The following is a 16,261-nucleotide window of genomic DNA, read 5'->3' as shown; positions in this document are numbered from 1 at the left end:
TGGTGTAGCACTTCATTTAGACATAAAATGTTTTATTTTTCTACAGTGATTCAGAGCAGCAATACTTTTTCCTTTGTAAAGGAGATGCATCCTTCTCTGTTTCCTCAAAGAGTTGATCACAGAAAAAGCCATGTTTATTCAGATGTACATCCACTGGGAAATTAAGGTATTTCCTTAGTGCTTGTGCTGATTGTCGCTGATCATTATAGCAGGAAATTGTCCCCTCTGGGATGGATACAACAAAGAAAAGTGTCAAGTTTTAATTAATGACTTTGTGTATATTTTCTTCCATTCACATAGCTAACAAATCAACCTGCATAACCTCACTGATTTCTTTTAGAATCCAGTATGTAGGTTTTTAATACAAATACTTGTATCTGAAAAATGAACCTGAAACTGACACTTTGTAATAAGAAATGTAAACAAGCCACTTAGTGAACTCTGAAATCTTATTACACAATTAAGAATGAGGTGAATTTCATATTGATAGTTTTAATTGGTTTTAAATGCAAAACATGTTCAAAGTTTAGAAATAGTGAAATTGTGTCAGTTTACTAAAGTTATCTCCTGCATTTTAATTGTATTTGAATTTTGCTAAAATATGCCCTAAAAGCAAGTTACTCAACTAGAAATTAACTACTTGATGTGTTCACTATTTACTTTTATCAGGCTTTGTTACTAAATGCATTTGCACTTTACCATTAATAGCACTGCTTTTAATCCAGATTCCTACTGCAGAATTCTGCAGTTTCAGGCATCTTCACAAATCAGCAGAAATGAGAGCACAGAAGGGATAAATGTGTACCAGAAACCAGTTAAGGGGGATCTGAAGTAGATAGTTCTCCTAGACTGCACACCTCCAAGTAAGCGACAGCATCTAATTTAGACTTTATAAGATTTGGAGCTTATTAAGAGCTAATGCTCCTTTCTGCAGAAAGCTTCATTTCAGGAAGATGAAGACAGCTCTGCATGTTCAGCTTTCAGTGGGCTCCAGGCTTGCCTGGCAGTCATAAACACATAGTCCTTGTTTGTGTTACCCAAGGCTGCAGCTTGCCCAATTTCACGAGATAAATCCTTTGAATCGTGTGTTAACCATTCCTTCTAAAAATCACTGCTGTTGGTAATATCACTGGAATCCTCAGAGTCTGCAAAGAAGTGTGATTTTTTTTCACCGTGTCCATTCAGATCAGCAGTAACAGCTTTCAGTGCTGAGTTTGGAAGGATGCAAATTCAAGCAATGTGAACACCCCAGGTGTACCCACTACACAGGAAACCTGCCTGCTACCTCAACAAATGTGTTACAAAGCTGCTCTTAAATACAGATATGTCTTAGAAGAACCCATACTGCAAGTGATAGGACACTTGGAAAGATAAACAGAGGTTTTACTGTGGTATTTGCTAATGGTGAAAGATGGTGTAGCTGGAATGGTCTTTCATCTGATTTGGCACAGCCACTTTAACAGGCTTCCTGAAAGTATCTGTTCCTAACTTTTGCAAAGAAACTTCCAGACATTCCAAATGTGTTTTCACCAAATAAAATACAACTGAGATGGCATCCAGTAACTGTTGCATGAAGCAGCCCGAAACGAGTTTTCATTAAGGTCTCTGAGACTCCTGTTTCTCCAAGTCTTTAGTGACAGTCGGGATGTTTTCTGCACACACAGCTGCTCTTTTCCATCTCTCCTCCAGCATTTACTAGTTAAAAGAAAGAAAGTAGCTAATGTCATAGGTATTTGTGCATTGGGATGAGAGAAAGTTGGGCAGAAGGGCCCACAGGAAGATAGGTATCCTATTTTGTATCACTGTGCTATGCAATAGGCTAAAGCATGCATTGGAACAGGAACTATTCATTCCAAGGGAACATAATTCCTCTTGAATGATTCCTTTATGGAGAGGAGCTAAATGAAGATAGGGTAAGAATATGGCAAGCAATTTGAGGATCTAGTTCTTTTCTATTTTCTGAGAGCAGCCTGGAGAAAGACAGCTCCTCCATCATTTCTGTGGAGCTGAACGGAGATTAAATTTAAATGAGAGCGTGAATTGTTTAGAGAAAAAAATCGGGAGAGTACCAGAGCACTTGGCTCACCCTCTTGGTTAAACAGGGGAGTGGCTGCACATAAAACACGTAATTTAAGCTACCTTTAAACCCTCAGCTAATGAAGACTCCGCACCCATCCTCACATTACTGCCATAGCGTCTTTATCAATTGAATTTGCTTAATACCTGCCCTTGGTTTTTCTCACAGCGCTTTAAACTGATGACGTCTTGCCTCGTGCTCCGTTATGGGGACGAACAGTTCGTCGCCCTGCTCCTTGCGGCCGCCTTTTCTTTTCTCAGTGGTAATTTAAATCTCCGCATGGCGGGTTGGGGGGCGCTGCCTCCATCGCGGCGTGCCAGAACGGCTGTCTGGGTGGGATGTGGGACAGTGAGGTTCTGGAGCCGAGCACCAGCCCAAGTTTACCCCATTCAATATAGCGATGCTTATTTATGGAAATGCCTAATTGGAGTGACGGGAGAAGGGCGAGGAAGATAAGCCATGTTGGTCTTAGGGTGCTACGTAGGGTGCAGTTCAATAAACAGGCCACGGCAGGATGCGGCTAAAAGGAGGTTGAAAGACAAAAAATGTCGGTTTCATTAAAATTAAACACGGTAAACATAAGGACAGAATGTGAGTCATACCCAAAAATTAAAAATAATAATTAAAAAAAAACACTAAAAAACCCACCAAACTTACAAACAAAACAAACAAATAAACAAAACAAACAAACAAACAAACAAAAAAAAAACAGGAAACTAACGCACACGGCCTCCGCCGCCCGAAACAGCCCGCAGCGCCCGCGCTTGGGGCCCGGGGATCCGCCCCCAGCAGATGGGCTCGCCCCGCCCCCTCCCGGCTTTGCCCAATTGCAGCGCAGGCAGCGCCAGGACCGCCTCTCCATCCTCCAATCAGAGGCGCGAATGGTCGCAGTGGGCGGGTCCTACCGGGCTCGAGTGCCTCGCGGCTCAGGCGCAGTGGGCCGGACCCGCTTGGCTTCCTGCGCCCGGCCGGACGGTTATAGGGCACAGGTGACCGCCTCAGCGCCTGAGGTAAAACTTCACTCCATTTTTCGATAGGGGAACGTAGGGCCAGGGGGGCAGGAGGACGTGAGAGGGTTCGAGAGGGCTCTGCCGGGATCTCCGTGGCGCTCCCCGCTCAGGCGCCGTTGAGGACGCCCGCAGGTCCTGCTGACGGCGACGCGTGAAGAGCGGCGGGCGGTGCGCGGGCTGGGCTGGGCTGCACCGCGCCGGCGCAGCGACTCGGACGGGTCGTAGTGAGGGACACACCGCGTTAGTGAGCTCTGCACCGAGGGAGGGGGGGAAGGGGGAGAGAAGAAGAGAGAGGAGGGAGGGAAACTCCGGACCAGAGACAAAGGGGGGGGAGCAGAGCCGGGAACATCCGGGTCATTCGCCTCTGCCTCAATCCGGGACACACGCGGGTGCCGCGGCCGAGCACGGTGAGGCCTGGCCGGGCGAGGGGCCTGGGGCGGCGGGGCGGCGGCAGCTGGCCCTGCGACGGCGGGGTTCGGGCCGGTGCCTCGCGGCGCGGCGGTGCGCGGACCCCGCGGTTCCCGGCGGCGCGGCCGGGCCCGACGGCGTGTCGCTGCCCGCCTCGGGAGGGCTCCGCGCTCTGCCCCTGCGCCACGGCCCGCCAGCCCGCAAAGGTCTCTGCCGCTTTGGGCCGCGGTCGGCCGCCGAGCCGCGTGCGCCGACGGGCCCGAGTCCGGAGCTCCCCGCCCCGCGAAGCGATTCCCCGGCTGCCGGGCGGGCGTCGGGTCGCCGCGCGCGGGCCTCGGCCGCCACCCCGGCCGCTCCGTCGGGCTCGCGAGACAAACGGCCGCGGCAGGGCCGGCGCTGCGCCACTCCGGGCGGAGGTCCTGGGCCGGGCCGCCCCGCCGTTCCTTTCGTTGCTCTGGGAACTCCGGCGGCCGCGCGGGCCGGTATCGCCTGTGCCGCTTGTTTCGCTGCCTCGGGCAGGAGCGGACTTTGTGCGCCTGTTAGGAGGCGGTGCGCTTCGGTTGTACCTCAGCCCTTGACTTTCTCTGCCTGTGTGGGAAGGAAAGCGTATCGCCGGTTTACAAATCCTTACGGCGTCTGCTTCCAATCCGTGAAGTAATAAGCCTTAACGATTTTACTCATTTACTTATTTTTGAATGAATGAAGACTGAAGGAGCACGCTGTGTGTGTACAGACTGTTTACGGGTCAGAGTCACAGACGTGATGGTTAGTGTGCCATAGGAGCGCTGTGCTGTTCAGGGTCTGTTTTATGGATAGCGTAGCAGTTTGGGTTGGGTTTGGTCCCAGCGCAGCCGGCAGAGGCGAGGCATGGAGCGCTCTTGGAAGTTTCTGGTAATTTTCTAGTGAGTTGGTTGTGGTAAACGGGCCATTGCTCCCTCCTGGTGCTGGTGTGTGCAGGAGGGAGTAAAACTAAATGGAATGGGAAGACAAATTTTCCCGCTTGTGTGGTGAGATACGATGGATGCATTTTCTCCAGCTTAGAACTTGATGCTCTTTCCAGTGATGCACCTCTTCTGTACAATAAGTTGGGGCTTAATTCTGTTCACTCGTAGTCAATTTCTCAGGTGAAGGAAGAAAAGGAAATCAGATTTGATATTTGAAACAAATGTGGGGAAAAAAAAAAGTGCAGGAAAAAAAAATACAGATTTTTTTGGGCAAGATCCCAAAGGGGAAAAACTATTAAAAAAAAAAAAAAAAGAAAAGTGAGCAAATCTTGAGGTTTAATGAAGTACTTAATTCCTTCCTGTTCCTTTGTAATTTCTGACAGCAGAATACATAGACAGGTGTTCAACCTCTGTTTATCCTGCTTGGAGCTCCAGCAGGAAGAAAGTTTGAATAAGAGATCCAGTTTCTTTCACTGAATCGCTGTTAGAGAGTATGCACTGGCAATTTGTTGTTAGATTGATTTACCTTTGAGGGGACCCCTAAGTAGTGGGATCAGTTTTTGAAGTGGGCTTTCAGTCTCAGTGGTCTCTTGTGCCTCGCTAGCAGTTTGTGACGAGAGGCTTTGGGTGCTTGTCTGCCCTTGCCAGGGTAACCAAAGCCCGTGGAGCTGTTTGAAGAGCTTTGCCCGATGCGGGTCACGTTCTTGTTGGGAAGCACTGAGCTATCTTACAAGCTGTAGAACTCGCAGCCTGCTGTCCCACGTCCTTCTGTGCTGGCTGTTCTTCACGCTCCTGGAGTCATCTGGAGAACAGTGAAACTTTGAGATCAAAAAGCTGTAGGAAAACTGGCCCCCCACAATTCTGGATTTCTTGTAGGGTGAAAAGGAAGTTTGGATAGGATCAGTTCGCTTGCTCAGCGCAGGCAACCGATCTACTGCACTGCCCAAAGATGACAGTTGCAGTTATTTCAGACCTTGTTACCAGAGTCTTGCAGAAGAGGGAGAGCACATATAGCATTAGTTCAAGTTCAGACATGGCTGAGCTGTTCTGTCCCAGTTGTGTTCAACAGTACTAAATAACGAGCTGAAGTTTGGCTATTGCTTGAGGTAATAAAAAAAATAAAAGTTCAAACCTGAAAGAGAGACACTAAACATAGTTGGGGTGGGTTAAAAGTATCAGTTAAGAATTACTAATACATGAAATAATGTAATGTAGCTCATTTCTTCTTCAAGGTATTCAGGAGTCTAAGTCTGGTTAGATGTGCCTGAAGTGACTGTTATTAAATCCATGGCAAGTGTCAGTATTCACTGGATTTCCATTACATGGCCTTAATATTCAGAGGACTGGAATAGCAAATATTAAGTAGACAAAATATGCATACCTGGGAGCTAACCTGAAAATGCAAAGGCTTATCTCGTGGTCAGGTGTCTCTTAAGATATCCTGGTTAATCACGTTTGACTCATTAGTAAACTGTTCAGATTTGGACACTGAAGTTCTTAGCAGCTCTGCCACTCGGGCAAGAAGCCACTAAAATAAATACTGAGCTTTAAAGTCACAGGTTCTACTTTGTGTGAAGTAATGCCTGAAATCTTGAGTTAGTATATGCTGACTAGGAAGGCTTTCTTTATCGCTCACAAACCCTACTGTTGAAGTACTTGGTTTAGGAGCCAGAAGCTCTCTTAATGTTACCTGTAACTATTTAACTAGGTTGCTCCATGACAGATCTCTGAACTATTTTTACATGCTTTTTCTCTCCCTCCTTCCCTCCCAGTTCTTTATGAAATGTGTTCTGCTGTGAAATTAAGCAATCACACTTAATTTCTTGTGCCATAGTAGAAGGGGGGAGGAAGTCAAGAAACTGGCATTTCAACTCAGGGAATGAAGTGTAGGCACTGGGAAAACCAAAGTGCTGTGTTTGGGAAGGAGGTGGTGTGCAGAACCTCATCAAGGGATTTCAGGTCTTGAGGTGCAAAAGAGTTTTTGGTTGTAACGGTGTGTGCACATACACCAGGGAAAGAAGGATGTGGTCTAATTGGTGCTTAAGTCAAATGCCTCAAGATTTGAAAGAATTACTTGTAGAACAGACAAAGTCTTTAATTTACCATGGCATGGCATAGTGCAAAAGCCAGCAGGTTATGGAGCTGCTGAAATTATTTTCCACTGGGAGAATTTGGTTGGCGTAGTTTGGTAGGACATAATGCTGTATATTGAACCTCAAGGGAAATGCTGCCTAGCTGACTGTTAGTTATAGGGAAGGCAATGTGTTCATCTCCAGAGGAGGTATCTGAGTTGCTGTCTAACATTTGACAAGTTTATAAGCTATAATAATTTTTAAAAATTGATTTTGCAGAGTTAATGTTGTTGTTGTGGATCTCCAGGTGCTAAAAGCACAGCTGAAATTCTGCCACGTGCTCATTAGTTCATTAAAATCTCTAGTAGGAGAAAGGGCTCATGAAATAAAATTACTCCCTTCATAATTTTGTTGAAGGAGAGGTGCAAAGTTTGTTTTTGTTCTGGGTTCTCATGGGAGGCTCTGCTTCTCTTGCTGGTGAGTTGACTGAAAACTGAAGTGCTACCTACAGTTCTGATGTGAAGTCCTGCAAGTGTTCTTACATAAGCAGGACACCAATGCCTGTTTTGGGAACATTAGAATGAATACAGGATTCTTTTGTGCGTGTTTACTGCACAGACCCTTAACGGTGCCTTCCGAAAAGCTTTAATTCTAGTTACATTCTTGCAGGAATTGTGCTGCTACCTGGAAGTTGAAAGGATTGACCGTGGGTGTGCAAGCTGATGTGACTGGGGGAAAAAGGAGGGAGAGGAGAAGGAGGGGGAGGGGTGGGCAGAAGTGTTTGCAAGGACTCTTAGTTAAGGTGTCTGTGCTGCTTGGGCACTTCTGATGTGTGAATATGGAAATGCAGAGCCTGATGTCTTCTAATCTTCCGAGTGGATGGCAGATGTGCACGAGTAATCAAGAGTGAGATTTTAAAACAAGGGCTTTTTTGAGCTAGAGCTGACATGGTCAGGTAGTTTATGTATACAAGAGTTGCACTGTATTAACTAATAATCCTTCATCAGGGTGCAAATGTTTGCTCTAAGGGAGTGATAATATTTCTTGCACTAATTCTGTAAGCTTATTTAGGAGGAAGATACTGCTTTTCTGGTGGGTGCATGAAGTAGTTAGGCCAACTGCGCTTAACTCCACAGCTACCAAGTTTTAGTTCTTGTTTAAAATGGGTAGAAGTGCAGTGGGGAGGAGGAGTAAAGATAAGTGGAGGTTTCTGACCACGTGGCTGATGAAAGGATGAGTTTAGGTACAGTTTGACCATGAAAAATAAGGTCTCACTTTAACTGCTCTTGCAGGTGAGTGGAGAATCCTCCCCTGGATCTGGGAGCTGCTCTATTGGAGCATCATGTCTGGAACTGTTCTCACATTGTCTGTAGTAGTGACCTGTGCTCTGCATGTCTGAGTTGCTGAACTTGGCTGTTACTTGAGACAGTGAGGATTCTGGAAGATTGTGCAGTTTAAATGGGCATTTAAGACCTGTCCTGCGGAATGAGTGAGCTGCTCACTGACTCCTCTTCAGTTAATTTCTGTCTTTTGTTCCTGCTGCTGTCTAGAGCCTTTCTATCAACATGACATTTGAGTTTGCTAAATCCTGTGCCCATGTTGCTTTTGTGTAGAACCCTGGATTTTAGCACAGACTTGATCTGTTAGTGGCATTTCTAATTTTCCTGTTTGCAAGAAACGGGAGTAGTGCAGGTGTTTGCCTTCAGAGCAAGCCATACCTTCCATGATATGACAGAGGTCTAGGTATGCCTTTGTCAGTCACACAAGTAGGAAATCTGAGCCCTTTTTCCTATCAGTGATACTGTTACTGCTACCAAGATACTTGAAAAATTATTTTGGCAATGTGGTTTAAATATGAAATACACAGAAATACATGTGGGCCTGACTGGGTCAGGTCCAGTAGCTGAGAGGTAGCTGGTGTGGGGTAACTTGATGACGTTATTCCTGGTCTTAACATCTGCAGTGTGCAAAAACATGTTGTGACTACAGTAGAAATGGAAGGCCAAAAGACTTCTTGAGTGATCAAAACTCTTATATGGAGAACATAATGCTACTTACATAATAAGTACTAAAGCAAGTACTAAAAGCAACTATTTTTGTTTTAGAGGGAATCTGAATATGTCTGGCATAGCTCTAAGTAGACTTGCACAGGAGAGAAAAGCCTGGAGAAAAGATCATCCATTTGTAAGTATATATGAGCACTGTTAACTTCTTGACTTGTACAGTTGTGTTCATGTTATGATTCTCTTTGCCTGATGTGTTACAGTAATTAATTTTTAAATAAGAAACTGCTTAAAACTGTGTTTTGCACAAAGAAATAACTGAATGAATTAGATGTGGCATGAATTAGATGGCGCATTCTAAGCATATCTTCTAAAATACTCACCTTTTGTTTTTGATTTGCCTCAATTCAGGGATTTGTAGCAGTACCTACAAAAAATCCAGATGGCACAATGAATCTAATGAACTGGGAATGTGCTATTCCAGGAAAGAAGGGGGTAAGGCATTCTGTGCTAACACTTCACTTGTGCTGGAAAGTAACGTAACTGTGATTGTGTATTACGCTGAGAACTGTGAGAGTATGAGTTGCATGGCTTAATGTAAATATTTGGATTGTGCCCCTGGACAAAACTCACTGTGTTGTTGTTCAGCTTTTGGCACTGATCACGTTAAGAAATGTTTTTTCAGAGAAGCATGGAAGGATCCTGCATGGGGCAAGTTGAGCTGCTCCTCTGCTTAATGTCAGCAATGATTGTGGTTTGTCTGCTTGCTAAACTCTGGTTTAAACTGTCAAGTTTGAACACTTATGCTATTTAATTACTTCTGGTGGTTAACTACCAGTAACGTGTTGCTGTGGGTTTTTTTGTCCACCAACTAGTGACACTCCTCAGTCCTACAAGCTGTAGCACTAATCTTAATCTTTTGAATTTCATGGAAAATAATTCTGTAGTATTAACTTGAAATCTGACTGCTTTCAATTCTGTGGAGTTCTGCCTGTTTGTGTTATGGAAATAATATGATCATCTAACAGAGGTGGTTTTTTTTTACCTGATTTCATTTGTACTTCTCCTGAAAATAAATTTAAGAGTTCTGGTCTTTACAGAAATTAATCTTTGTCCTTATTTCAGTCAGGGTGGTCAGCTTCTGGTTGGGAGGACAAATGCAAATTTAATGCATGGAGGCAGTCGTTAATGCACAAAGCTTTTTTGATTCATACAGTGCTGGTATTACTTACCTTTCTGATTTGTTTCATTTTCCAAATTATTTGGTTACATTACTTGTGAATTCAGCAGATGCATTTGTGCCTTTGAGATAATTCTATTAATTACTTGCAAGAGAATGAAAAATTTTTTTAAAGTACCTGATGTGATTTAGCACAGCCTAAGGACAAACTTATCCCCCTGTGTCTTACTCAAACAAGGTTATCCTCACAGTAAGCAGTTGTACCTTAGCAAGATGTCACCTTTAAATACCTAAAAACTCCTCCAGCCAATGTCTTTCCTCCTAGAAAGTGCTTTACCCTAGGAAAAGACTGATTACATTCATGTAGTTCCTGATAGGAATCTAACAAAAAAAGTAGTTTTTAATCAATGTAGTCTCTTCAGCAAGAAGCAGTGTGCCTTGTTTGTCTCTGCCAGCAAAAAGTAGTTGCTGCATGTTGTGCTCCTGTTTGGAGGCGCACTGTACTGCAGCTCTTTCCCCTGTTGCAGTACAGTGGTTGAAACCACCAAAGTGCTTTCTTGTCAATCAGATGGAAAAATTGTAGTTACAAGTGATGTTGTTCCTCTGAGAAAATCCAGGAAGCTGCAAACCTGTTAGTCTGATCTTGTTTGGAAAAGTTACCAAGGAAACTATTCCAGGGGCTACTGAAAAGTTTAAAAAAAAAAAAAAAAAAAAAAAAAGGCAAGTGTTAGCAGGCATAGGCAGTGTGGGTTCATCAAGAAAAAGGCCTGCCTTAGTAATGTGATCTTCTCTGATAAGGTCACCTGCTTGGTGGGTGATGCATGTAATCTGTCTGTATTTTCGTAAGGCCTTTAATACTGTACTTTATGGACAACTTATACTACTGTGATATAAACAGGTTCTTGCTATTCTAAGTGATGAACTGGCTCAAAAGTAGAGCTCAGAGGGCTGTATCTGGCTGGTAGCTGGTCACTAGTAGCATTCCTCAGGGCTCCAGTCCAAGGCTGGTTGTATTCAGTGTTTTTTATCAGTGATCTGAATACAAGAGTGGAATGCATCTTTGGCAGGTTGACTCCCTGGAGGGCTGAGAGGGCCTTGAAAAGGGATCTGGATAGGACTAGAGCATTGGGTCATTGTCATTAGCAAATTCAGTGAAGGTAAATGCTAGAGTAATGCTGGACATTGGCACAGACTGGGAGCCAAGTGTTTGGAGACACGCTCAGCAGACGGGGAGCAGGAGATGCTGGTGAGCACCATGCTCAACGTGAGCAGCAGTGCCCTAGGAGCAAACTGCATTTTGAGTGCATTAAGTGCAGCGTAGCCAACTGCTCAGAGGTAATTCTGCCTTTATATTTAGCATTGGTGTGGCCTTCCTTGAGTATGGTGTGCAGTTCTGAGATCACATATAAATGTGAAAATACAGCACAGCACAAAGAGCAACCAAGGTAGTAAAGGACTGGAAGACTTCTTATTTGTTTCTTATATACTGTGACTGTATTTGTATCTGGAATTCCCAGTGTTTGTATCAAATCTGTCAATGACTTGGCAATACCTGGAAACTGTAGTAAAGTGGAAAAAAAATTACAATGAGCTGATCTTAAAAAAAAGACCTCAGTAGGATAACTTCTCTCATTGCAGGTAGCATGCTGCAGCATAGAGCAGCTCTTTTCTAGTGGTGTAGAAAAAGTGTCTTGTGCTTTGTCTGGGGAAATGTTGTTCTTGTTTTCTTTTCCCAAGTTTGACTTGTAATCAAAACATGACCTTAACTTCTTTTGTAGACACCATGGGAAGGAGGCTTATTTAAACTACGGATGCTTTTCAAGGATGACTACCCTTCTTCACCCCCAAAATGTAAGAAAAATGACACCAAAAAAAAAACACACCATACATACAGTAGATCAGTATTTAATAGTCCATGAGGTTGTACAGATAGTTGTCAGTTTGAGTTTTTTTTCCTACTGAAAGTTTTTTTTCCCTACCCCACACTTGGCATTTGGAATATCGAGATGAACTGAGCTCAGTGCTCAATGCTAGCAAAACTAGAAGGAGAAGAGTTACTGCTATTTAGATTTCCTCAAAGTCTGTCAGAAGCACCACTTGCAGTATTCACTATTTCATCAGCACGCTAAATTAGAGGTACTAATAGGCATGATTAGTTTAAGTTAAGCTGTAAAGTTAGTATTCTATGTGGGGAACTCACAGTAAAAAATAATAAAAAAAAAAGTCCCATCAACTTTTGCTTTTTCACCTGTCCATTCTAAATATGGAAGTTTTATTTATTGTACCCGGGATTAGAAAAAATACTTGTTTTACTTGTGGAATCTTCTAAAATTCCAGCTTATGTGTTTAAGGTAAGATGTGTGGCTGGTGAGACTCCTAATGCAGCTTTCCTTTCCCATCGTACTTCACTGAGCAGCTGATAAGCACAACATGATTGTAATGTAAAAATGGATTAGAAAACTGCAGTAATATAGACTTTTCATGTACCATTAAACAAGTGCTCTCTACATTCATCAAGATGATAGCTGTAGGAATTAAGGCTTATAAAGAACTGCTAGAATATAGTCTGCCAGTAGGAAAGTTGTATAACGAACCTTTTCAATCAGTCCCATAGATTAGGGTTGTTTCCTTTTGTTGAATTCATGCTGGTTATACACGAAGTGAAATTGAACAGCAGTAACTTGGTGTAGTTGGTATGGGATGTTCAATACAGCACAGTGAGAGGAAAATAAAAAGTGACAGGCAGTATCTTTATAGATCAGTGTATAGGATCTAAGTGTAGGATTGATTTTAAAAGTTACTGTGTAGCTACTGTGAACCTTTTTGACAGTTTCTGTTCCTAAACCAACACGTTACTGGTCTCAGTGATGCTGTGAAATGGCCTGCAGTGATAACACAGACAGGGCAGGCTTCCTGCTTTTGGTACAGGCCAAGGCAAAGTTCAATGCTGTAGCAATAGCTGTGAGATCTCCCATTTGGTGCCTGAGGCAGGTTAGGTGGGGAACAGCTGTGCAGAGAGAAGTGTGTGTATCTCTCTCTCTCACTGGTCAGTTTGTTCTACACCCATGGTCTAAACAATCTGTTACATATTAGCCTTGGCTTTGTATGCAAGTAACTTTTTTTCTTTTCCCCCCTCAGGTAAATTTGAACCACCATTGTTCCACCCAAACGTGTATCCTTCAGGCACAGTGTGTCTCTCCATCTTAGAGGAGGATAAGGACTGGAGGCCAGCAATCACAATTAAACAGGTCATTAGTTGTACATATGCATAAAATTTTCCTTCTTGCTTTGCCTGTTCATCTTACATGAACGTAAAATGTTCATGGTGTGTTTCTATGGTTGGGATTTTGGGTGTGAATGTAGTGATTTTCGTTATTTTTTTCCTTCAGTTGCATGTTTCTTCCCAACTTAGTGATATCCATGCCTATGTTACTTCTGTACCTTCTTCTACAGATCTTGTTAGGAATACAAGAACTTCTAAATGAACCAAATATTCAAGACCCAGCTCAAGCAGAGGCGTACACAATTTACTGGTAAGGCTGTGGATCAGCATGAGAGCTGCCTGTTGCTTATAGTGTTACGTGCAGGTGGTTTTGGGAATGATCCAGGGAGCTTTTCTGCCTTCATGGCTATGTCCTGTGGAGATGCCTGGCTTGTGCTGAACTCAAGTTAAGCAATATCTTCAGCATTTATAGGCTAATGGAACAATGTGACAACAGAAAGCATGAAGATGCATTCAGTTGAACCATAATTCTCAGTCCAATACAGATTCCTTTCCCCTAAAAGCTAACTGAGGAGTAGTGACAAAGGATAATGATTTCATGAGAACACTGACAGTGAGAAGGCAGAGAGTGGATTAGTTGACAAGTTCCATTGATAAATACAGGAGTAATTCAGTTCTGTCCAGTAATGTGTATCCATAAGTGCTTGTGCCTGAGGGTTGAGGAGCTGCTGTGGTTGCTAGAAGGATTGTATAAGTTTTGAAAACTGATGTTCAAAATTGTTTTTAAAAGCACAGAAAGCTTGTAGCTTTAGTAAAATTAAAATTTGAACCAAAAACCCCCACACTTTCTTAAGCTTAATCTTAAAATTTTCCTACCATTAAAAATGGATGACTGACCCATAATTCTTAAGGAAGCAGCACACCCCATGAACATTTTTGGCACTGAGAGCCACTGAAATAACAACCAAAATAGAAATGTAGAATTGGACAGAACAAGTCTTCAAGAGCATCCCAAGTCAGAAAAATAGCTTGTATGCAAAGTCTCATTAAAATGCCATGTCAGAAATGTCTTACAGGACCCTAGTGAGAAGGAAGCATAGGGATGGATAGTGTGTCTGTATCTTATTTATAGACTTTACTCAAGGTTATTTTTTAAGGATCTCTGAAGACTGGGTGAGGGCATTCAAATGGAGGATGGTTGTAGGCAGTGCCTTAGGGAGCAAGTAATGACAAGGCAGACCCCTCCTTTTTTCCTCTTGGAAAAGAAAAAATAGTCTGAGGAATTGTGGAGCAGGAATAGAATAATTCTCTGAAAACAAATATAGCCTGTGACCCATTTTATACTTTCCCTCATACATTCATGCAAAAACAGTCTCTGCTGGCCTTGTTCCTGTGTTACTGCACAGGCTGAAAAGGCAGGCTGTTAATTTGTACCTGAATGACTGGTTGGTACTAATTAATACTGTTTCAAGGATGCAGTACTTCATAGGAAGTAAAGATGAGTTTTAGTGTGTATGAGCTTTAAATCCCCTTTGTTTTTAGAGGGAGGGAGAAAAAGATGGGAGAGAGAGATCAGAGGGGTCACACACAAGCTACTATTTGTATTAGTGCTAAGGCTTCCCACATAATAGTCAAGCACTGTTTCTGAACCTGTTTGTCTATGAGCCACTCCCCAAAAGTAAGATCTGCTTCTGCTGAACTGTGATGAAATAAATGTAAACCAAACTTTTTTTTAAAAAAAAAAAAAAAGAAACCTTTTTGTTTCAAGTCTACAACTCTGCCTGGGGGGGAGAAGAACCTTATTGAAAATGAACTCAGAGGCATATTTTGCAGATCACAGATACAGAAATGTATAGTCTCTGACTTATCCTTTTCATGTCTTTTGGACTTGCATAGTATTTCAGCTGGGTTCATTTATTTCTACAGCTGTACATCAGGACACACTTGTTACTGCTTAATGAGTAATTGTTAAAAGCAGCTCAGCAGGGCAAAATTGATTGCATCTGTAATTAGGCGTAGTTTAACAGCACTGCATTTGCATCTTCCTCAGTTTGTCTTTTAGTCAAGCTGTCAACTTCATCAACCATCCTTGGACTTGTTCTCATTTTTGGGATTGCCTTTGCACAGTTTTTCTGTAACTGCAGCACTTCTGATGTGCTGAGCTACTTCCTCCTCTCCTGTAGTTGTGCAGTCTGCTATGAAAGGCAGTCGTTTGTTTGGGTACTGAGCTGGGAGAATTAAGAGCTAGAAATAGGAGAGAGAATTGTACAACATGGTCTGATTTCTCAAGCTTTAATTGCCCTTTCTTTTTCTTCTATTCAGCCAAAACAGAGTGGAATATGAAAAGAGGGTTCGAGCACAAGCCAAGAAGTTTGCACCATCATAAGCATCTGTCATGCAGCATCTTAAAAAGGAAGGGATTGGTTTGGCAAGAACTTGTTTACAAAACTTTTGCAAAATCTAATGTTGCTATGTACAATTAATATCCACTTAGGGGAGGGGGTTGTATGTGTGCCATTTTCCATATTCGCCACTTGTATACAGTTCTAAATTTGCTGAATTGCCCCCAGTTTTTTCATACAGGGTCTCTTCCTTCAGTCTTTTGTATTTTTGATTGTTATGTAAAACTTGCTTTTATTTTAATATTGATGTCAGTATTTCAACTGCTGTAAAATTATAAACTTTTATACTTCTATAAATTCACTAGTATCTCTAGTTACTTTGCTATCTGATGCAGGCATGCTTTAAAATGTTAGAACTATATTTAGCCTTTAGCTGGCTGTATGGAAAAATAAAAATCATGCCCTCCACCCCCTTCCCTCCCTGAATTTGTTTTTCTATCTTTCAGAAACTAGGTTGTTATTGCTTAAGAGCCTCCGAGATCCAAAGTCAGCCAGCATCCTTATTCTGCATCACTTCCTTTGTGTTTATATGGCATTGTCTGTGTTGCTGTTTAGAGTAAATAAACTGTTTATATAAAGGGCTTTGTTTCATCATCTTCATTAAAATTCCTCAAAGACTGCTGTTGAAGCAGCTCTGAACACAAGTCAGTTTTTAAGAGCTGTGATGCTGTGCTTCTCAGCTGCTGCCTTCCTTCATTTTCCCTGTCCCTGCCATAAGGGTGGTCTGTCTCTGAGCCCTAGTGGTGACCACGTGCAGCTGTTCTATATTTGATCAGTTCCTTAAGCAGTTTATAGAATTGTATGACTAGCTGGAGATCCAACTGCAAAGGCACCTGCAGACTGGTATGACCACTTGAATATGGAATAGTACAAGTACAGTCTAACACAGAAAAATTGGAACCCTCCAAAGAAGGAGAGGGGACCTACAGGATCTGAGCCCTG

The 16,261-nt window shown here is 42.8% G+C and overlaps 1 protein-coding gene and 1 long non-coding RNA gene across 6 annotated transcripts; one reads left to right on the top strand and one right to left on the bottom strand.

Annotated features, from left to right (window-relative positions):
- Positions 1–60: 60 nt before the first annotated feature.
- LOC128079369 (uncharacterized) lies at positions 61–2,893 on the bottom strand. The gene is made up of 3 exons (XR_008206085.1): positions 2,803–2,893; positions 2,224–2,597; positions 61–1,695 (listed from the first exon to the last, which is right to left on the bottom strand). It is a non-coding gene; the product is annotated as an uncharacterized LOC128079369 (long non-coding RNA).
- Positions 2,894–2,964: 71 nt separating this feature from the next.
- On the top strand, positions 2,965–15,900 carry UBE2I (ubiquitin conjugating enzyme E2 I). 5 transcript variants are annotated; one of them, XM_052680491.1, is made up of 7 exons: positions 2,965–3,087; positions 8,617–8,695; positions 8,926–9,009; positions 11,473–11,545; positions 12,833–12,942; positions 13,148–13,227; positions 15,240–15,900. In XM_052680491.1, exons 2-7 carry the CDS (start codon positions 8,630–8,632, stop codon positions 15,301–15,303), a joined length of 477 nt encoding a protein of 158 aa, XP_052536451.1. In that variant the 5' UTR covers positions 2,965–3,087; positions 8,617–8,629; the 3' UTR covers positions 15,304–15,900. The 5 variants fall into 5 exon arrangements, with proteins under 5 accessions (XP_052536451.1, XP_052536452.1, XP_052536453.1 ...); XM_052680492.1 differs by lacking the exon at positions 2,965–3,087 and adding an exon at positions 3,096–3,219; XM_052680493.1 differs by lacking the exon at positions 2,965–3,087 and adding an exon at positions 3,233–3,327.
- Positions 15,901–16,261: the final 361 nt, after the last annotated feature.

Source organism: Tympanuchus pallidicinctus, unplaced genomic scaffold (assembly GCF_026119805.1).
Source record: "Tympanuchus pallidicinctus isolate F22 unplaced genomic scaffold, pur_lepc_1.0 scaffold18, whole genome shotgun sequence".
Classification (NCBI taxonomy): domain Eukaryota; kingdom Metazoa; phylum Chordata; class Aves; order Galliformes; family Phasianidae; genus Tympanuchus; species Tympanuchus pallidicinctus.
This window is presented reverse-complemented; position numbering and strand designations above follow the sequence as displayed.